Below are 23,574 nucleotides of genomic sequence, written 5' to 3'. Positions count from 1 at the left end.
TCCAAGCACTTCCAGTCGAACACCTACTTCCGATTTACCAAATATTCAGAACTAGTCTTCTAAAAAATAGAAATCGATGGTTCTTGTTCATGTTAGGAGTTAGATACACACGATACCGAAGCATAACTTTACTTAAGATTAACATCGATTAGCTGACAGGATAATTAATGAATATTGATTAAATGAGTTATATTTCAAGATCGTGAGCAGCTGGGAACGTTGCGACACCTGGCGGAGCAGGCCTCAACCATGCACTTCTTTCTAGGTGGCCTCTGAGATCAGCTTCGGCCACGCTAAACACAATGTTAACTCAAGGAATGCACCAGGGCACACGAAAGCCGACGCGCGAGTGCTACTAACAGACACCTAAGTCAAGGACGAGGGACGCCTCCAGATTTCTTTCCGTAGAAGGAGACTCACTTTGTCCGAACCAGGATACTTGTCTCGCCGCCGCAGCCGCCGCACTCCGTTCACGCTCGGGACTCCACTCCGGCAACCGCTCAGCCCGCGCCCATGCGTCAGCTTCTGGAACAAAAGGGGCGAGTTCCTTACGAACAGTTGAACAAATCGCACGTAAGTAGAAAGACGAAGCCAAGCACATCAAATAGTCATTTTTAAGGCGAAAGCCTTGGATGTTTCATCAAACGCGAAAAGTGACCGTGCAAAAAATCTTCCCGTGTTGACGTCACCATATGACGTGATCATGACGTCACAGATCGCCAAAATTTGTGACATCATCATGACGTCACTATGACGACACATAACGTGACGTCCCATGATGGCGTCATCATAAGACATCGTCGCTTGGTCGAAGGTGGGCCGATCGCTGAGGCAATGCAAAACCAGATAAGGTGCAGGAAGCCTGCAATGCCCCCGATCCTGGAGGCTGTGCAAAACCACGTTAGGTGAAGATCGCTTTCTGAGAAGGTTGGGGAGGATCAATACATCGGCTGAGAAGAAAAAGAAAAAGATGGCTTTCCTTCGAGTCATCTTAGGCGAATGCATAAGGGACTCTCTGAGTTCTTCTTTTCAGGTTTTAAAACTTAGGAATCTCTTCCGTTGCAAACAAATTAGTCAATATTTCTTTATCGTCGCACTGGGGTGCTTAGTGAGGTTTCACCCGTTTTCATGAAAATATTGCTAAACAACAAAAACACTTACAAGCATACGCACCCGCGTGAGCATCTACATGCTTCAGCACCTATGGGAGCAGCTATACTATTCGTGACGCAAACGTTTCGGGTTGCCTTTTAAGGGCTTCAAGTGCTCTTTTTATTGCGACTACAATTATATGAACACTCTCGGCGGATATTTGCCGTAGCTGTCGCCATCATGTTCCGGATATGTATATGCATGTATATATATACATATAAAAAGGCACAAAGAAAAATAAAGCAGAAGTACCCGACCAGAGATTCGAACCAGCGACCCCTCGCTCCTTAGCGCGCTGCGTTAGACAACTCAATCACACGCCATGTATGCGCCGGTGCAATAACGGCGAGCTATTTATGTCCACCATTTACCGCGGGTAGTGCGCAGATTTCGGAGGAGCTTGAGCATGTTTTCTATCACGCAGCGCTTCTACATTTTCTTTCAACTTGATAATATCTGGGGTTTAACGTCCCAAAACCACGATATGATTATGAGAGACGCCGTAGTGGAGGGCTCCGGAAATTTCGACCACCTGGGTTTCATTCGCCTCCATCGAAAATGCAGCCGCCGCAGCCGGGATTTGATCCCGCGACCTTCGGGTCAGCAGTCGAGCGCCATAACCATTAGACCACCGTGGCGGGGCTTCTTTCAACTTGAAAACTGCTCTTGAGAGGCGCAAAGTGGCCCCTTTCTGTACCCACTCGTGATGTGGAACAAAAAAAAAAAAAAGAACACCGGGCACACCGTGCGTCAGACGCCCCCGTGTGGCAGGAGACGCAGAGGGGTCACTCCACGGGCCGCAGTTAAAAAAAAAAAAGAAATATCCAAGAGCGTCTGATTCTCCATTGTCGACAAGCAGTCTTGGCCAATCTCCGAGAGCGGGTATGTGCCATAATTTTGAGGAAACAAACAAACAAACAAGACACTTGCAGCGCGTTGCTCAAGCACAGTGTGACAGTTGTTAGTTCACGCTTGTCCTGTGTATACCTGTGCGTTCTTTTCGGGCGGCGTCCTTTGTGCTTCAGTGGCGCACTGCAAGTATCGAACTGCTTGTCGTTCTTCGTTCTTCGTGTGACATTCTAGTTTCTTCCTATCGCATTCATCGCTTCGCCTTTGCAGCGAAACTGTGACCTTTTCTTTTCCCTCATCTCAAAGCCAATCATCGCTTTACTCTTCAGTTTGAGGAATATGAAGGCTGCTGGTACACTCAAAGCATATGACATATGATGTCATATATATATATATATATATATATATATATATATATATATATATATATATATATATATATATATATATATATATATATATATATATATGTGTGTGTGTGTGTGTGTGTGTGTGTGTGTGTGTGTGTGTGTGTGTGTTTTGAAAAACAGAGTAACACCTATAAAAGAGAGTCGAACAATGAGTTTATCTTTCCAGTGATAATAATTGTACGCATGCAAAACGCATTCAAGTTTGGGGACAGGGAAGGCAATGTTTTGTCGTGGAATTTCACACGATCGTGTTCTACCACAAAGCCAGCCTGTGCTAAGTCTACGTGCAATATCAGAGTAACCTTTGGTTTTGAGATATCAGTATTCTGCTAAGGAATGCTGCAGATGACATTCAATACATGCAATACATGATTGATGATGTGACCCTGCGACATGCAACTGTAGATTGAAGCGTCACGTGCAACATACAAAAGTGATCTCCAACTGCCAGGGAAATTAGCAAGAGTGTGTGTTCGGCAAAATGTGCACTAGCACGTTTGTTAGGACTAGGAATTACACGATACACGCTCCTATGAAAAAAAAATTAGACGAATAAAATCAGCGAGGGGAAGACGCAGCGGGAGCTGTCAAGTCATAGAGAGGCAGCAGAGCGTTAACGTTCAACAGAAGAAGCACTGAATCAGCGAATTCTTCTGGTACCAACCTGGAGACAGATACTTGGAGAAAGAAGCCTTGTGTAAAGCGGAAATACATGACCTGAACTTTAAGGGACTAGAAGAAGACGACAGTATAGATTCAAGATCGGACGAGTGCAACTCATATATTAATTGAGATTAAAGGGAATGAGTCATGTCGGGCACGTCAGGCTAGAAGAAAAAGAAGTAGATAGAGGTTGATTTACAGAAAAGCAGAGAGGTCTGCCTGAGCAATAGTATGCTGTAGCCTGCTACTTTTAGCTACCTTTAGGTAGCAGAGTTGGGCATCTGTCTTCCAAACGGCGCTGGCAACCATGCATTGAGGAGAAGCTGACGCTCGGGCCAATTTTAGTATTTCTCGACGCCGCCACTGCAGCGAACTGAATTAACACTGGCCATCGACAGTCCATTTTTATCCATGTTTGAAACTTTTTTAACGCGCACAAAAGACGAGGACACAGAAAGAAGGTACAAAGGAGCGCTTTGTACAAAGAAGCGCTTTCAAACATGAATTCATACCAACTCGCCCAGCTCTCAGTTTTACTGCCATGTTTATCGCCGGTGTTCGACACGCCAGACATGTTAATTGGCGACACGATATGCATGTCGCCTGCAAAAAAGGAGTGCGACTTCACCGCCCAACTGTAGGTGCTATACTCGCGGACAACTTTTCTTGGCAACGAAGCGAAGGCTACAGAGCCACAGTGCACGTATCCCACCGCTAATGAATGTAGTCCCACAATTGCGTCCGTATTTTCTGCGTGAGATATATAACATACTCCTTCATTTTCTACTAGTAGCTTTTTGAGCCGGAACGCAGCGCACACAAGCGAGATATTTGTATTTCTTTTACTTCACACGTTGTCACTTTGCGTTTTTGCGTGCGTGAAAAAGTCGCGCCTTTTACCCGTACCTTAGACGCTAAGCAGCGTTTGCGTCGAAATGCAACGCTAGCCGTCACTTTCCACGTCGTTACGGGACGCGCGCCAAACCGGACTACTTCACGCAGCAGTACATGTGCAGACGCTCCGCCCCCGTAGCTTTCCCTTCATTGCCAAGAAAAGTTGTCCGCGAGTATAGCCAGACCTATGCGCAACTCTGCTACCTAAAGGCAGCATATACAGTAACTCTAGCCGCGCATCGTCCAGTGGCTTGTAGGAAAGCTGCGACCGTTCTTATGACCACAGTTGTACTGTCGGCATCAGGCCAAGGTCCCAACACAACCTCATCAGTTAATGGCCTATTATGCACTCCTTCAGTAGAGGAAATCAGTTTCTGTCGTTCGCGTGCGTATGCTGGGCAGGTACAAAATATGTGCGCAAGTGTTTCTGGCACTTGACAGTGATCACAGTTGGGACCGGTGTCACTGCAGCCGATGAGATGTGCATAACGTCTTGTGAAGGCCACACCAAGACGAATCCGGTGAATCATGCTTGTGATGTGTCGTTTTAATTTACGAGGCATGCAGAACCTCATTTCCGGGTCCCATTTATGCAATAGCCGGTGTCGTCGCTCCGGTTTGGTCAAGTGCTCAACTGTGAGGTTGCGCATTACGTACCGAAGCAGGGCGTTCGTGTCTGGCCGTGAAAACGCAATGCGCACTTCGGGGCCACTGGTCAAGGCTCTTTTGGCTTCGGCGTCTGCCTTTTCGTTTCCCATTATGCCGCAGTGGGCAGGAATCCACTGGAAGGTGACGAGGTGGCCATTTGCTGAAGCAACATGAAGAAGCTCCGCAATTTCTATGGCTAAAATATAATATGGATCTTGTCCAGCCTCGGCGACCAACTTTGGGCTGTCCAGCAGGCCCGCGAGGCGGTGGTGAGGCAAGGCCTCGACGTCCCCACGTGGGAGACCTAAAGCCCAGTCGGCGAAAGCTCTTCCGGACCATCAATAAAGTTGTTACCAACCAAATCTTGTCTAATGACGCATTTAATGGTTTGCAAAGCGGATTTGGCATCGCAGAATATCGTCCATGTACGCGGTTGCTCTCCAGAAGTGAATCTTATTGCCTCCCGGATAGCAACAAGGTCTGCGGCAGTTGATGTGGTCTTGTGGTCTACTTTGAACCGTCGAGCTATAACCATTTGTGGGATGACAAAGGCTGCAGCGGAGGTACATAGCGTGGTAAATCCATCGGTGTACACGTGAATGGTACCGCCGTATGCTGTATAAATGTGATGTAGGGTCAGCTGTTTTAGACCAATTGATGAAACTAGGACTTCGTAATCCCAGGAATCACAAGGCTAACAGGCGGTTTAGGCAGGACCCACGGAGAGTGCCAGGAACACTCGGTGAAGAAAACCTTGGTGGCAGAATGTTTTCATGCCTTGATATTGCTCTTGAAAAACTGCAGTCTGGATGGATGGCGGGGAGTGCTGATAGCGCGGGTGCTGCCTGTATCGGGTCAACAAGCGATGATGCACTCGAAGTGGCTCGCAGCGCATGTATACACTGATGGGACAAGCCCGAGCTTCCGCGATGGTTCTATTAGTTGACGTGCAGCGTGGTAGGCCCAAGCATGTTCGCAATCCTTGAGCTTGAATACTCTCTAGAGTGTTGACACAGCTCGGTGTCATGTTTCAGAGCACCGACATGCTGTACCGTATATATCCTACAAGAAGTGACGATTCTGACGGGCCCCATCTTGCTCCTGACACGATCCGAAGAAAAAAAACAAAGCTTTTCAATTTTGATTTCAGTGCTGCGACGTGTCTCGACCATGATAGATCCCTGTCTATGATTACCCCAAGTAACTTGCGGTGCGCTACAGTAGGTATCGCTGCTGCATTAATAGTTATAGGGTATTTTGACATGTTTGCGTGCGAATGCAAGCACTGCACATTCCTCAATGGAAATAGAGAAACCTTGGTGCCGTAGATATTCGGCTGTTATCGTCACTACACGTTGAAGTCGAACACGCAATTGCGGACGAGTAGCTCCGGACGCACATATGCACATGTCATCCGCATATGCTCTGACCTTCACCGTGCTGGGAAGTTCTGCTCCTAGTCCATTCGTCGTAACGTTGAACAGAATTGGGCAGAGAACTCCCCATTGAGGAACACCACGTTGAATATTATATCCATCGGTGTCTCCGTCGCTTGTCGTAATGTAAATGGTACGGCCACAAGGGAACTTACGATCCAGGCGTACAGTCCGTCCGTCGACGTCTAAACCTTCCATTGCGTCAATGGATCGCATAACGCAGCACATTATCGAAGGCGCCCTTAATGTCTAGGAAGACGGCCGCTACTAGTCTGCATTAGCGTCTTTCCTCTTCAAATGTTTTCACACAGCTATGTCTCATGTTTGAGAGCACCGCATGCTGTATCGTATGTATCCTACGAATAGAGCATTGTACAGTTGAAGAAGTGATGATTCTGACGGGCCCCATTTTGCTCCTGCCACAGTCCGAAGAACGTGAACAAAGCTCTTCAATTTCGATTTAAGCTCTGCGACGTGTTTCGACCACGATAGATCCCCGTATATGATTACACCAAGGAATTTGTGATGCGCTAAAGCAGGTATCGCTGTTCCATTAATAAACATCGGGTATCTTGTCATATGTTTGCGCGTGAATGCAAGCCCTAGGCAGAGAGAGAGAACAACTTTATGAAAATGCCTACAGAGACGATTAGGCTCCCCATGCATTTGTCAATTGAAAGAGTAAGCCCCTGACGTCGTAGATATTTGGCTGTGATCATCACTGCACGTTGTAGTAAATTGCTACAGTAACATATACGGTGCCGAAGAAAGGAAAAGAAAATCAGGGATGGCAGAGGATCAAGTAGTTCAATCAGGGCCGACTTCCAACGATGAGGCGTCCTGGGTGAACTCTGGTAGCGCCCTTTCCCAATTTTTCTTACACGCCTATATCTGCTATGTACGACACAACGTTGTTAGTAATCATGTCAGAAGTAACAATGAATTAACATTCTGTCAGCTAAAAAAGGCATCCGAAAACCGACCGGCAATCGAGCACACAACATCGCGTCGGGCGTTATGCGCAACTAAACGAGATACCAAAAGAAAAAGTACATAGACGTGCGGTGGCGCCCCCCTATTGACAGTGCCCTTGGCGACCATCCAGGGCGCGTATGCCTAAAGCCAGCCCTGCCTGCGACAAGCCTAGCTAGGCATATTGTCGCTGTCGTCAGCGGAGGCATCATTGACGACTGGCTATTGTGACGTGTTCGTCGCTCACGAAAGCATTGTTTTGTTCACTATATCCTTGTCAAACGAAGTAGCGTTGCGCAAAGTTGTCCTTTAAAATTTTCGACTAGGACACGAAGCCTTCCGATTTACAAGCTGGGACGCTGGACCTGGGTGGAGTATACTGGCTGCTCGCTCACTCGTCCCACGTGCCCCGAATCGTCGTATGCCGGAACATATGAAGCCGCGTCGGATCGGATACCCTATTGTGCCACGTGTTCAGCGCCTTACATTTCTACAGCAAGTCACTCGCTTGTTTTGTCAAGCGTCAGTGACATGCCGCTCCACTACAGTCGTAATATTGGCAAACGAAGCCTGGAGTTGAGGCGACCTCTGACGAGGCGGGGAGGGGCGATCACCCATCACGCCGCGGCATCAGTGCCATCTTCAGTATTGGCGAGACGTCCCTACTAGGATCAAACTGGCAGTTCTCTACAGTACAGAGTAGGCTTTTTCACACCCACGAATCATGGAGTACTTCTACCCCTTCCGTAATATGCTTCGGAATTTTTCCAATGAAGCCGGCAATCGCTCAGCTTTCTGTTCTGTAAAGCGTGCTTTGCCACTCGCAGAATCGGCTTGAGGAGAAGCGTACTACGTAGTCATTGGGAGTAAAGGTAAGAGTAAGGTGCTTCATTTTAACAAATACTTCACATCTCTTCACTATTTTATATTAAGGCTAAAGCCCTAGATGTGTCATCGAAAACGAAAATTGACCGTCGGTCTTGGCGGCTTCCCGCGGCGTTGGAGTCAACAAGAGTGATGCAAAAAGTAATAATCACGTGATAACCTCACCATATGACGTCACAATGACGTCACAGATCGGCAGAATTAGAGATGTCATAATGACGCCAGTACGACGTCTCATACCATGACGTCACGCGATGACGTCATCACATGATATCGTCGATCCCGCAGGTAGCGCAAGACCACGTGAGGTGCAAAAAGCTTTCGGAGAGGGGCGGCGGAGGATCACTGCATCGACTGAGAAGAAAAAGAAGAGGCTATCGCCTTCGACTCATCTTAGGCGAACGCATAAGGGACCCTGTGAGTTATTATTTACTAGTTTGACTCTTTTCTTGCCTACAGGCACGCAGAAACAAAGAAAGACATATTTTACGAGATGTACGTGTGATGAAAAATCGTTGAATAGGAAGTGTCGCTGTAGCCAACGTTTCGACAAGTGGACTTGTCTTCATCAGTGCAGCAACTCTCCTCCTCTTCCTCCTCAGGGGTATGCTATCAATTCTAAATGTGCCGCGGCATTTGATTTAATTCACATATACCTGAGCACGGTGGAGGTGACCTATCCCACGAAGGAGCTTTTCTTATTTATGAGCTTCTGCTTTGACAAAGACAAGTCCGCTTATCGAAACGTTGGCTCGAGCAACATTTCCTGTTCAACTATCAAAATGCGTAAGCATTTCCATTACGACTCAACGAGAAAACTATAAAATATTATATTAAATAAGAAAATACGTACATAAAAATGAAGTAAAGAACTCTTGCTGAACCAAATATGAAGTATGTAATTGCAGTTTCAAAGCATTGTTTAGATATGAAGGAGAAAAAACAATAAAAGCTTAATTAAGACACACGAGGCTCCACCAAAGAAACCCTGCACTGCAAAGGTTGGGTGTTGCCTACACGAAGGCATGCACATCGTTAACTGGTGTGACCAGTGCGGCATGTGAGGTTTGCGGCACCGAAGCGCCGGTAGGCGAGGTCTGCGGCATCGTTCATTTGCTATGCCGCTGCCCTCGATTTGCCTCGGAGAGACGATTGGACGATCGGCCACTCTCCGGGCAGATGTTGCTGGAGCACCGTTCCCATCGCTCGTCGGCTCACAAGGCAGTTAAAGCACTTTCGTGCTTTTTAAGGACTACGGGCCTAGGTGAATGTCATTTACTATTGCAGAGTGCCACCGCCACATGCGCGTCAGCGCAATTACTGATCATTTCCTTATTTCCTTCCCCCCCCTCTCTCTCATCTCTCCACTCCTCATTGCCCCAGTGTAGGGTATTCAACCGAGCACTGTAATAACTTTTCTAGCGCAGACTAACACACGGACAAAGAGAGGGAACGACACCAGCCCCACTATTACGATGTATATGTACCAACTAGCTCGCCTTTCAGTATTACTCGAGTTCAACCGAGCATGTCTCTGGTTAATATCCCAGCCTTTTCTCTTGTTTTCTTCCTCCCTTCCTCTCAAAGTATTATCTGCGCATTGCAACGATTGCGTCCATGTATGATTTTCCCAGCCTTAATTTTTTTCTTATTTCTTAAGACTTTGGCTAACAAGAAGTGCAACCCATTGTGCAGATCTTTCTATCTTAGAGAGCACCTTTTAAACACCCGTTCCGGCACTGTGCGTCGGCGTGCCTCGCCGTTACCGAGCGAACGAGCGCAGCAAAAGGTGAAAGGGTGAAGAAAAAAGCAGAGTGCCAGGCGAGATTACAAGATGGCGCCGTAGAAAAAGAAGAAGAAGTAGAAGAAGGATTATATCGCAAAATGAAAGCACTCGTGCAACTTCACTTAAATTTCGCATCAGAGAGCGTCGTAATGACTCGCTAATTTTTTTCTCGCACAAGTGGTTAGTAGTAAAGTATTTCGCCCTTATTGTACCCTTATTTGCAATCTTTATATTCTTAATCACTGACAAACAACGCGATCGAAAAAGTAACAAATGTTGAAGTGCGCCAACACGGCATTCCCGCATTATTCCGGCCGCCACTGCAAATGCATATCACTTCCCTGAATTCGTTTCTCGTTTGGGACAAGAATTAATGTCCGTTCTCTGTATAGTTCATAATTTACCTGAAAATGCGCGTTCGCTGTTTGCGACTAGCTTTGAACGTCAGCACTGCGACACGCATTACGCGTAAACTAAGTGCGGGTGTATCTTGTATTTTTTGAACAATCGAGAAAACTCCACGAGCTTTTATAATATTTTGCGCTTCACAGAACGACGGCCAGTCCAACGTCCGTACCGTTCCTTGCTTACGTATAGGGTTATGCAAATGCGATCATTTCAGATGCGGAGGAGTTCAAGGGATCATCCTGTCGTCATCTCGTGTATCGCGTTGGTGTCACGCAGGTGCCCCGTTTTATGAACCTAAGCCGAGGAAGCTGCGCGTTTGGAACACCAGCGCCCGCTAGGCCGTGAACGCCAGCGTCGCCGGTCCGAGCCAGCGAAGCGACAGCGAAACGCCAGCGGCGGCAGTTAGACGCCTCGCGCGCGGTGCAGCAAAAGTAGAAAAAAAGTTGAAACGAGGCTATTAAACAGAAAATAGATAAACGCAAAACAAATAAGATAATCGCAGGAAAAAAACATAAAAGGATGTAAAATATCACATGATCGCGCGAAAAGAAAAGTACGTAACAAATAAGAACAAGAACAGAACACAAAAGAACAGAAAATTACAGATAAACACAAGATAAACACATCGAGGAAAACACGGGCGAATCAATGCTTTGCAGTTCGTACAGCTTTCACTTGGGGTGGAACTGGCTTATATTTTTTTTAAAGTGAATTAGCAAATAAGCGCCACTAAAATTACAGTACATGTTGTTGCGTGGCTTTCAATGACGATGAAAGGGTGGATGTAGTGGGATGTATCATTAACGGCGTTTGGAAAAGTACGGGAGAAGACGTACTGCCTTAGACGCGTCTGCAGTTATGTTCAAACAAGACACCGCCGCATTACAGGAACTTTTGCCTCGCGTGCCAGTTTCACAATTAGTAACTCCAGCTTGCGACAGCAGTGAAGCGCCGACAGGACGAGTACTCGGAAGAGAGCGCGAACACCCAAACACGGCAGTGTAAAAAAAAACCATGTTTAGCCTTCCATCTGGAGCTCGATTATCATACGATAACTCGTTTTCCTTTTCGGCTGCAAGGCTGCAAACGTTGTCACTGTGGCGTCGTTATTTGCGTGTTAACGCTATTTTCGGCGTCCCCGTCTTGCTTAAATATGCTGCTATGTCAAGAGGACGTCCCAAAGAGACCCGAAGTGCAATCATTCAGTAACGCCAGCGCACACAGTTCAAAAGGCGTTTCCACATCAACGCGACAGTAAAGTATGTCACATTGTATTTCTCAGCGCGTACTTATGCGACACCGTTTGCATGTGGTGCGTTTCCCTTCGTATGAAATGACCAAAACATGTTTCCCGGCGATATATGTACGTCGCGCCGGTGTGAAGAGTACACGTCTCCGGGCACCTCACTTTCACCGTCTTCTTCTCTTCCATATGCAAACGCTTATATACACAATTTGAAATTGTGCCATTTCGGACAAACCCGTCGTGCGCATCAGACGCATCATAGTAATTTGCCTCACTAGCGAATTAGAGAGAGAGAGAGAGAAAGGAAAATGAAAAGCAGGGAGGTTAACCAGGCTGCATCCGGTTTGTTTCCCTACACAGGCGGAAGGGGACGAAAAGAAGAGAGAAAGAAGGAGAGAAAGAGAGGACAACTAATATTCTCGCACGCATAGCATCGTTCACCACGCACACCTAGAAGGTCTCAAACTGTGCACTGTTACAGAGTACGGTTCGGCTACGACTGTCTTAGACGAAATAGACTGCAATCCACGACGCTAATGGAGGCTTGCAAGGACTGGTTCCAAGGTATTCAAGGTGCTAGCGAATTAGCGGTCGTATATGTGAAAGAGGTGTGAAATGCGACGCACCAGTTATGTCGTATTCATGCAAACGCAACTGAACTAACCACCCTGCGCTAAAATCAGGCACTGGCCGAGGAGCGTGACTCAATGCGATGGCGCACTCACCTTCGAGACGGCGCGGCCATCTTGAGCATGTCCGACCGAAATCGTCACTTCCCCCTCGAGCAGGGCAGCTCGCGCCTCTCGTCGTATCGAAGACAGCACGGCAAGTTCACTCACTACATTTCCCAGATGCAGTCGAAGTGACGACCTCGTCCACATCGTATTGTGCCAACGCATTCCTCTTACACTCGGCAGCGATTTTTTGAGGTGGCGTTAAGCTCCTCGAAACGCCAGGGTTCCCGCCACTGATCGCCGCTTGTTTCTACGGCTGCCGTCTGCCACGGCTTCGACTTTTCCGCACGAAGGATAGCTCGCTTCCGATCGGCGCTGGATGTGGAATGACGAGAGAACCAACCTTACGAACTGGCGTCCCCGTTGGTTCGGCCCGAGCGTTTTATATATCCAAGCCAGGGTGCCTTTGATCAAATTTGCGGCGAAGGGCGGCCGCCGCCGTCAGAGGAAGGAGGAGGGAAACGCTGCCGGGGTGTGGGCGGCGAGGTGGCGGTAATTTGGACACGCAAGCAAGCAAGCAAGCAAGCCGAGCATCGGCTGCGGCCCGCCGCGTTGCCGAACGAGCGGCCAGCGGCGCACCACGTCCCGTAACTCGGTTATAACCCCTGCGCCCCCCCTTCCCCTCCTCTCCTCAACCACTTCCCTCCTCGCCCGCTGCTATTCGACGGCGTCTCTTCCTCTCTGCCTCTCATTCTTCCGTGAAGAACACACAACGCACCCGTTCTGATCTTGTGGTTTCTTTCTTTTATACGTGTGTTCAAGCACTGCTTCGTGAAGGAAACGCGGGGTAAAAAAAAAGAAAGAAACAGCCGTTTCTATATCTCCAACCACGTACGTCCGATAGATGTGCGATTCGCGCATTACAGTGAATGCCACGACGAATTGGAGACCCTTCCGTCGAATAGAGGGAGCACCTCCTCTCTGGACTAATCACTGCGCAGGAGTACAAAACTGACGTCCCAATCTCAGCAGTGCATTTTTGGGGGCATATTTACAACCCCAGAACGAATAATGGCGGCACCCAAGAAGCCCTTGTTGAAAAGTTGCATACAAGCGAGGGCAAGTGCTTGAGTTCACGAGCTTCCTAAGTCACGCAAGTAAGAATTCTTCGTTTTATTTTTTCATATTTATTTGCAGGCAGGCACATTCACTTTACGATTGGCGCCTTCGCCTAGTGTAATGCTGCTGCTATCTTCCGCAACACTCCGCGAGAAGTAAATGAACGAAACAATGAGTCAACCAGCTAGGTTCTGCCGAAGTATTGCTGAATGGTATAATTCAGCAAGTTCATCAGTTTGAGTCTATACTTTTCGTCGCGAAAAGAAAATAGAGAAAGGTTCGGGAAAGTTAGGAGCGCGTATAGAGAGCGTTCACGCGACGTCACACATTACTTTGTCGTAAGCTAATAGCCGTATCACTGATCCCACTGCTTCCCGCTGTCATTAGGTACTAGCGAATCCTAGGGTCTGTGATTGCGTGAAATTATTTAAAAATTGCAAGGGGGGACATTGCTTTCCTTACTGAAGATAGCAATTTTATGAAACAGTGCCCCACAAAAATTTCCTCCGCTTTTGTGACTGTTTTATGGTGTCAAAAATTTACACCTTCATTTATAGGCACGTTCTTTTTCTCCCTTCCAGTGAACCTTACGGTGTCTAATTGGAGGCAGTAGTCTTAATTGTGCCATGCGAGAGCACCGGAATAAAAGAGAAGCCACATCTTGGTTTGTGCGAATCAGGGAAATCCTAATCTTGAAACATTCTACTACCCGCCATAATATGCCCTTCGAACCATGAACAATGGGTACAGTGTGACGTCACAAATGCCCAATAGCGCTGCCATCATGTTGCGCCCAGTCAAGAAAAGGTATTCTCAACCACCACTGGCCCTTTTTTTTTTAAATGACCAGAACACTTAAAGATTTAGAAGTGGCGAAGCTTATAAGTATGCTGACTTTGCCTTATTTGTTGTTCAAGAGTAGAACAGCGAAGCGAATTGAAGAGCCTTAGAGAGAGAAAGAGAGTGAAGAAAACGGCATCTAGAGTGGTTAGCATATAGCGCCAGGTTTGACATGTTGCCTCAAAAGAGAGAGTGATGAACGATGTAAAAGGAGTGAGATAAAAACAAGCGCACATGTCTTGATACTCACTGAGTATGTCTTGATAGCAAGTGGCCTTGTCTTCTTCAAGGCTGGAACTGATTTCAGTTCCAGCCTTGAAGAAGACAAGTCCACTTGTCGAAACGTCGGCTCGAGCACACACACCCTGTTTACAGATTTTTTCATCGAAAGCTTTCATCTTACCTTTCCTGCCGTTTTTTCAAATATACGTGTGCGTTAAAAAGCTCTAGATTGTCATAATCAGTACGGAGTACCTAAGTCAAGTCCGACGAGTTATATCATATGGTTAACCCGCATATTTCAACGTGAATTTATGTTAGCAAATTTAAGCAATATGAACGGCGGCTTACCGACTATATTGATGCACACGAGAATGGATGAATATTGCTGTTGGAATGAATTAATCATTCATGTTCACAAGAAAGTGTTAAGACGGAATTCTGGAACTTATTTACGCTAGCGTGCGCATTACTCAACCCATGAATATGGGACACTTGATATGGTAGCTCAGGGACAGTGACATTTTTATGCATATCACAAGGTTGCGGGTTCGCTTCCCAGCCGTGGCGGTCGCATTTATGGATGGGGGTGTTGCGTAGGTTGGGGTTGAGTGGCGATGTGAAGAAGGCGCTCTGAGCTGCATGTGAGAGGAGGAATACTTTACGTACAGAATAGTCAAGGGTAGGAGATTATAACACAGTACACCAGCTGTAGAGAGATCTGCTTTGCCGCTTAAAGTGGTTAGGTCCCACAAAAGAATCGTCTCTGGACCAATCACGAAGCAGCCTTCAACAATCACCAATCACCAAGCAGGACGAGTGCACCTCCTCCTACGCGGGGAAGGGGTGCGCGCACCTCGTTCTCATGTAAACTTCTGAATTCTGTTGACGACCAGGAAAATAGCCTTTTATTCCAAGGTGGTTGCATTCAGTACTTCAGTCACCGTAAATCTTCACACGCCGTAAATCACACAGTGAAGTTCTGCGGCGGCAAACGTCAAGACGACATTAATTATCCATGGCTAATCGTAGGCGCCTCGGAATCTCTTTTACTCACTTCGTCCCGTCAGCGCAGCACGTCAGACCGTTGACTCAGCCTTTATAATCTGGTTCTGTGTGTCACTGTTTTTTTGTGTCTTCGTCTTTCGTGCTGTTCAACGATATCGCACCAACTTTCCCAAACCAAAGCAATCCTAAACTAGGTTCCAGCCGCCCACCTTTTCGTTCAACTGCATAGAGACTCTCGTGTCCTGGGGCCTATCAAAACAAACTGTGTCCGCGGCTCATCTCTTCAAAGGTGGAAAATTTATTCCAGAGAAAACCCCTGATCGCAGAAGTACCAGAGGTGCTTCCAACATGCACACACATCAGCGTGTATTCTCACGGTGACCCCCGAAAACTGGAGAGGTCATATGCTTTCAGGGGAAAGGCAGCTCAGGCACAAAAAGGTGACTGCGTAAACGTCCTTGCGTGCAATATATTTAGGTGCACGCTAAAGAGCTCCAGGTGATGGAAGTTAATCCGGAAAGCTTGTCTATTAATACGCACGTCATGTCAGAAGACACTGCAGAGTTTCACGCGTTAAGCAACATAGTTCAACTCAAAATAAACATAGCCGGTACCATCAAACGGTCGCACAGTCAATGACATCGATATAAAAAAGGTAACAAGAAAACAATACCAGAAACACTTGTAGCTATTACAAGAAGATTATTTAAGTTAAATACCTACATCGAAGATGTTTTAAAGTGAGTATGTAGACAACTGTTCATTTTTTTATTGTATGTACGTATAAAGATATCCAAACCTCGTGTGACGTCGTTAATTACCACAAATCTTGTTAATGACGCCATCGCACAGCGAAATATGGGGAGTACGATATTTAGTTAAGAGAAGCAAGAGACTGTGCGACCCAGCGTATATGCATTTTATCGTGGAAAGCGAGTGTCCTGAAGTCTGACTGCTTGAGAAGTACCCTCTTTTATTGGCTCTCAGTTTCTTGCAAATTTTCGCACACTTTTGACTTCAGAAACGAAAGAGAAGAGTCATTCCGCGTGCGTCTCTCCATGAGTAAAGCTACAAGGTAATCTAGCTGGTGGTCATTGATTCTTACGGCTATCATTTCCTGCTTCCACGATTGCGCCTTTCTCCTTTGACCCTTGACCCCTATTTTTGAATCTTATACCTACACATCTGCTCGTGCTCGCTCTACTATATACAGTCCAAATCAGATGGTAGTTTGCGCTCGACATCCTCGTCCTTTGTTCCTCTGCGTCATTTATTTACTTATAGTGTCGACTTAGCGCAGCCTGAAGACTGTCTCTCCATGACATCGTAAATGTATCCGCTCACTCTCGCAACAAAACATATTGCTCGGGGCACCGTTGCCAGCTGGCTAAGGCAAAGGCTAATACTAGCAGGAATCAGGAATATTGAAGACCGAGTGGAATGTGTCACGCATGCGCTACAGAACCTATACTTCGTTGCTGTGCTGCTTTACTTACTGATCGGATTTCGGCTAAATGAAAGAAAATTGCCGGGGGATGGATCAAGCTGATGAGCATACGTTTTCTTTTTTTTTTTTTTTTGCAAGGAACCGAGATGCTCTTGTGCGTGGTGTTCACTGCATAAAAAGCCATGCTAAACTGTGCACTATCAGCATGTTTACTATATTTAACGAGATATTATTCATCCCTAACAAACTGGCATATTCAGTTTGAGTTTAGGTTTCAGTTTATTGGTTCAATACACATCAGTTATATAATACTTGTATACAGACGAGGGTCCCAGAGTATAAATACTGAAAACGGGACTCATTATGTGCCCCTGTCCATCTTTGTACTCTTTCTGGTGTGTTTCACGTGCCACTCTGCGTGTCGCTTTTTCACTACAAGTTCAGTCAAGCTAAGTTTAATAGTTATGAAATATTTTAACAGCGCAAAAAGACAGAACACCCAGGGAGACAGAACACCCTTTGTCAAAAATATAGGGGACGGGACCAACAGCCTCGCCAGCGGCTTGACAAAGGTCCCGACTCTCTGTTACATGGCAGTGCAGTGAACAGTCATGAGAAATGCATGCGTTGGAACACTTAAAGTGACACAGTTAATTAAAGGTGACAATTATACAATAGGTAGGAAGAATGAGTAGCTACACTTCAGCTAATGATTATAACAATCAATTAATACATACTTGATGGGCATTTGAAACTGAAAGGCATATAAATACGTCTGTACATTGGAAAGATAAGAAACACTTGTGTTATCTCATCACAAATATAAACAGAAATGGAGTGGAAGTTCATTCATGCATGCTATGATATTCTAAGATAGCCTTGCCCATGCACTGATACTTCGCTCTAGCTCACATAGACCCCAGACCGATGGCGACGGAAGCCACTTTGGAATGTCGTCCTGTGAGGTCGTCGCCGATGAAGACGACGAAGGCAGTGGTCAAATTCTTGAAGACACCAGACTTGCACCGGCGCTTATAGACTAATGGCGATATCATGAGTGTGATGTGTGTGGCTTTGTGAGTGCGTTCTCCCCCTCTCCCTCTCTTTCTCTCGATCTCTATCTTTAAAACTTCCCCATCCCTTTCCCCAGTGTAGGGTACCATACCAGTATTTCTAGACTGGTTAGCGTCCCTGCCTTTCTTTTCTCACCTGTTCCTTCCTTCCATAACCTCTTTACTAGACGCAATAAGGGGATCGACGTCATCGTTAAATAGATGATTAAATCATTTAGGTACTGTGTAACTCAAAGGCTGCAAAGACAAAGGTTCAAAAAGGTCTCGCACTTACTCTGTATGGCCGGGAAGACCGGCGTCGGGTGGTGTTGCGGTTGCTGAGGTGGTGGGGGCGGCGGAGGTGGCGGCGGAGGCTCGGGTCTCACGCCTCGCGCGATGAGTCCCGCCGCGCCGCAGGTCGGGGCTGACGCGGACGGCGGTGCCGAGAAGGACCTTGGCACGGGCGCCGAGTAGCGGTGGTAGGCGGCCGTCGGAGGACCAAGCTCCGCGTACGAACAGGAGAGCTGGCACGCGGCCGATTCCATGCATGGCTCGAACGCGGCGCTGGCCGCAGCAGCCTGGTTCAAGTATCCGTAGTCCATGGCCGAAACGCTTTCTCTCTCCTTCTACTCCAGCGTTGCTCGATCTTCGCGCAATGAACCTACACCGCTCGTGTCTACAGCCTGTACAATGCACGCAGATCAGGCGCTTTCTTCAGCTGGAAGCATTTAACGAGAACATTACAGGCATCCGGTCGACTAGTCAAGTCAATCGTCTCGAGCGAAGCTGTTGAGCAAAGTGTTCGAAAGTCAGGGCATACATTCGGTTGAATATTCTGTCTGCCAAGTTGGCCACTTAACGAACACAGGTCATGGTATCTCGCTCGAAAGCTGCAGTCGTCCAATCAGGTTTCAGTACCAGCTAAGTCCATGTGGAGGTCCATGTTTTGTAATGAACGCGGATAATTAGCTAAGCCATGTACAATACAAGACTAGCGCTAGCGTATCATAAAATTGCAAACAATCTACCACGCCACTACGAAGGTCAGAAGCACGTTGCAGCTCGACGCCTACAACGTGGGCCCTATATCTCTGACCTGGTCTTTCGCACTACTTGATCGCGCCCAAATGTTAACTCGAAGTCCTTGAAAGCAGAGTCAAAGCTCACCTCTGCAGAGACGCAGTGCTTCGTGCGATCGAGTGCGCGTGGCAGAGCGAAAAGTCGATGCCCAGCGAAACTGCCCCAGCGCGAGTTCTGTTAGGCCTGGCACACGGAAAACGTTGCGGTGCGACGAAATAATCGGCCGGCGGCTGCGTTCTCTTCCAGCTCGCGCTATCGGTAAGGTGTAGCCACGTGATGCAGGGGAGAACCCGGCCAAAACGGCACGCGTCCCAGTCACACGCAGCACAGCACCAAGATAAAACCACCAGCGCCGCAACACACGGCCTGCGGCGCTCACGACGTTCGACGCTCCCTGCACGGCACGTTTCCCGGTGAGGCACGGTGTTTTGATCGAGGCATCGGGACTCCCCCAGCGCTTTATAGGAGGCTCCTCCTCCGGGAGCGGCGCAACCTTCCTTCCCCACGATGCCCGCGCACTCTCTCCCTCACGCCGCTATCCCGAACGCGCTCTGCTCCACGCTTCCCGCTTTCCCCTCGGCTTTCCGTGGTTTTTCTCGGCATCTCTCCCTGCTCTCTGCCGTTCGCGATTCGCACTGGTTTCGTTTCCTTCGCGTTGAATTCAAACGTTTCTCGTTTACGCGGCATTCTTAAAACTGCTGGAGCACCAAGATGATATACTGAAGCAAAACATGTTGCTCGGCCAGTAGGCTCATAGATTCAGCAAAGTTCTTAAAGTGCGCACAGGCGACAGGTTCCTGTTTTCGTCCTTTCTTCATTGCGCCGTTTGAAAATTTTGTTGTATGTTATACAGCTGCATAAAAACGGCTTTAGAATAGACGAGGACGTTTCAAGTACCAGGCACTGAGCATATGTTGCCGAAGAAAATATATTTGATTTGCTTAAGAGTACTGAAAAATGTTAATTTTGGCGTAAGGTTAAGTTTACAAGATAGTAATTTGTTTACATTGCTGCAAGAGTGACACGTCGCGCCGTGCCACGAGAACTCTTTTTTTTTCTGTGTATCTGCTGAAAAGTAGATGCAGTAAAGAGCAGAATAAACAGGCATCGAAGAACAGCATGCGTGTTATTTAGCACTCAGTAAACTGAAGAAAACGAATCAACTGCCTCAAAAGGATGTCACAAATAAAGCGGGAGCTTTTCTTAATAATTCATACCCATACGGCAAAATTAACGTTTTCAGTGGTCGAGATATAGAAATGGTTGTAGACATGTGACAACATACACATTTACTTGGCGTTTGCTTAACAATTGCCAAACAGGCTGTTGGTATTTCGTCCTGTTTCTATAAAACGTCAAGTGGAGAGAAAAAAAAAAGAAAGTTCATTCTTCGATCAATGGTCATTCCATGATTCCATGTAACAATTAATTAAACTAAGATATTTCATGAATGGCATCAACGTGAGCCATGCCATATATTTGTCTGTACACTAAAAAGAGTGAATGAAATAATGTTCTAAAATTTGTTCTAATAATGTTCTAATGTTCTAATAATAATATATATGAGCACCTTTTCTCATTTGGTTGAGAAAATGAAACCGTGACACAAAAAAACACAACCTAGAAAGCATCGCTAAATGAAAATATTTGTAATTCGCATGGCTTCTCAAAGTATTTTTATAAAGTTCCCAATTCAAATTTATCCAACCGCGTTAAAGAAAGTAATTATTAAAGTTCACGGTAACTCACCTTCACTTTCCGTTATTCCATCCTCTTCTCTTGACTCATTCCCTTGCCTCACACTTTGTCTTCCCCGAGAGCATTAGGCCAACACCTATGCCCCCTTAGCTGCTGCTCTTCCTTCTCCAGCCTGTCTTCTGTTAAAAAAAGAAACAACGCAAATTACTGTTTTTATAACGCAAGTGACGCGGTACAGTTGAAGGGAAACTCAGCTGATGGATAAGCTTTTGAATACGGTGAGGCAGTTCAGCCCCGCCAGGCAGTTCGAAAGCCATCAATTAAAATCCGTTCACTGACAACCCGCTGTGACGACGCAGCAGAAATGGAAAGGAAGTGAGACGGCTATGGAAAGGGATTCCCGTGCGCAGCCAAAAAATAACTTCAGAATAAATTGGAAAGATTGAGTAAGGAAGCCTATTTCAATCCCGGTTGTGACAAATATCTCCTCAACTTAAACGCCTACTTCGGCGATTTCGAACAGCACCTGCTTTGGCACTCGGAAGAAGTGCAGAATGGAGAGAAAGAAATAGAAATTGGCGGAGCGAGCCAACCGTGGGCTTGAGGCTGGAGTTCTCTCGGTAGACGCGAGAGGAAACGTGATAAACGGTGTTGCGGCGGCGGCAGCGCGAAAGTTCCAGCCCCACCGCGAACTCCGAGGTGGTTCAGCGCCACGGCCAGGAGGTGTTCTGGAAAGCGTTCAGGTGTTCGCGAGCGCCACTTTTCCAGTGAAGAGGGTCCCTCTTTCTAAGCTTGGAAGCTGGGTTTTAATTTGGAAACCCGACAGACAAAAACGGGCCGCCCGAGAAAAGACGCCTTGAAATGGTTGTCTGCAGTTTTCACTCACACGTTGGCGAGGTTGGTCAGGGCATCAGCGAAATTTTAACGCCTCCTCACTTCTGCTCATCGTAACTGAGCCTCTGGTTTTTATTTAAGACAAAGGCTCTAATGGTCCTCTAGCACCCACATTCTGTAACGGTGTACGTACAATGAATATTTCTGGCCTAACTAAACTACCGCTTTTTCTCGCTTACTGCCATGCAGCACCTATTAATATTAATTAATGCTGGCTAAGTTATGACTCGGCTAGTGTACGCTGATGCTGGCTAACTGATAGCAATGCTGGATAGAGATGGCTAAATCATTGATCTTGCTGGCTACTGTCGGCTAACTATTCACAAATATTGCTCAGTGTTGTACTTAATGACCTGTAACGACTACAGCTGGCTAAATTATGATAAACGTAGACTGTAGTGTTAATGCTGGATATTCGCTTTATAGAAGCAATGTTGCCTTCATTCAATTTCAATCCAATGATTGAAATGCCAACAAAATCATACTTCTCAGAAAGTCTCCGATATGGGCCAGTGCTCTTAGTTGGGACGTCTATTTATATGCCAGTGGCGTTTTTGAGCTAATCAAGAAGTCCCGGGTTTGACTCCCTGTTGTCGCAAAAACATCAGGGCGGGCGCGGAACGTTTCGTTTAGCTGCTGGAAATCGTTTCGAAATGACTGCTGGGAACATTCGAATACGTACTGGGACCTTTGTAAGCGGGCATGTGCATATGCTGCGTTATTTCATGTAATGTAATTTTGTTGAAAACTCGGGGTTGTTTGAACGCCTCTACAAGTCTTACACGTAAACTTAGGCGCGGAATCGTATCCGCGCACACATTGCTTAATCTTCTTAGGATCGGCTGGTAAAGGCCAATAGCTTTTTCATTAAAACGAATTGAGCGACCAGCTGTGATACGCTGCACGGTGTGTGTGTTGTGAAATATCTCTCTTTTTCTCTGCCTTTTACTCCCTTATTTCCCTCACCATGTGTAGGGTAGCAAACTGGACGTAGTCTAGTTAACCTTTCTACCTTTCCTATATCCTCTCTCTCTCTCTCTCTCTCCGTAAAAACGAAAAGGCGCGAGAATTGCTCTGTACGAAGCCTTACGTTTTCCGACTAAACTTAGTACCTGCAGGAATCAAAAAAGAAGCTGCGTGTTCCGATATTTCAGAAAATGTGAACATATAAGCCTTGAAAAATGATTCTGAACAGATCTTCTAAGACGTATACTTACCTCGGCATTTACCCTAACGCGCGTTACTCTTCTAAATTTACAGTAGTTCAAAGAAATGGGCAAAGACCTAACAAAGAAAGAAAACAGAAGAGTGTGGGTACGTATATCATAGCTTCCATCACAGTACTTTAAAGGAAACGCCAAGCCAAACGAACACAAAATTAAAGAAAGCCAGTACCAATTATTTCAGCAAATAGTAAAAACTCGCGCCACTAACCCTTCACAAACTTACGTAACATATTTATTACCACTGCGCTTTACAAACTCAGTGCAGTAAACTAAAAATTACACCATCTCCCACTAAACGGAACCATGTGGGGATGCGAAGCAGAGCATGAGTCGACATAATGTTCCGTTCATCACGGGCACCTTGCCCGATGTTAACGCGTCCTTGCATGTGGAGCACACCATCAATTCACTTCAGTTGCTGTTGCTCGTCCCGAACTCTTGTTGGAGCACGTCACGCGGGTTCATCGCGCGTCTGCAGAATCTCGTTCCCCGACGCGATCACGTGATTGCTGAGAGTGTAACGGGGAGAGGCTACAGCGTCTTACCCAGGCCCTTACACAGGCCCGAACGCGCTAGCGCGTGCCAGCACACATGGTTCCTGAGCGGACGGTCGCCAATGGAAGGATGGACACAGCCCCGAGAAAAAGCTGCTTTGCATTTAAAAAAAAATACACGCACTCCCGCCTCCTACATCCAAAACACCGCGTTGAGTCGTGTTTTATCTAACGGCTCCCCCTTCAATAGGTTCCTCCCGAATTCTTTCTTCAGAGAACTAATATTCTTCCTTCACAGCTAAAAAATAAAAGTAAAGGGGCAGTCTAACGTCACATGGCAAAAACATGCGCCGCGGACCAATGTGTCACGGCAGCGATCACGTGAGACCACCTGCTTGATCGGACGCGGCACTCTTTCGCAGAGGCGGCGGAGGTGAGGGGGGGTCAGCTGACCTTGTAATCGTCTCTTAACCT

General features: G+C 46.8%; 1 protein-coding gene across 1 annotated transcript; it reads right to left on the bottom strand.

The window, feature by feature from the left end:
- Positions 1-355: 355 nt before the first annotated feature.
- Positions 356-19,197, bottom strand: LOC119381569 (acrosin). The gene is made up of 2 exons (XM_037649344.1): positions 18,004-19,197; positions 356-525 (listed from the first exon to the last, which is right to left on the bottom strand). Exons 1-2 carry the CDS (start codon positions 18,308-18,310, stop codon positions 356-358), a joined length of 477 nt encoding a protein of 158 aa, XP_037505272.1. The 5' UTR covers positions 18,311-19,197.
- Between the last annotated feature and the right edge of the window lie 4,377 nt (positions 19,198-23,574).

This window comes from Rhipicephalus sanguineus, chromosome 2 (genome assembly GCF_013339695.2).
Source record: "Rhipicephalus sanguineus isolate Rsan-2018 chromosome 2, BIME_Rsan_1.4, whole genome shotgun sequence".
NCBI classification, from domain to species: Eukaryota; Metazoa; Arthropoda; class Arachnida; order Ixodida; family Ixodidae; genus Rhipicephalus; species Rhipicephalus sanguineus.
This window is presented reverse-complemented; position numbering and strand designations above follow the sequence as displayed.

Bases quoted from the DNA above. Each gene is read 5' to 3' on its own strand.
- LOC119381569 (XM_037649344.1), bottom strand. From the start codon at position 18,310: ATGGACTACGGATACTTGAACCAGGCTGCTGCGGCCAGCGCCGCGTTC. The intron at 526-18,003 runs GTAAGTGCGAGA...CTTTTGTTCCAG, and splicing joins GGTCTTCCCGGCCATACAGA to AAGCTGACGCATGGGCGCGG.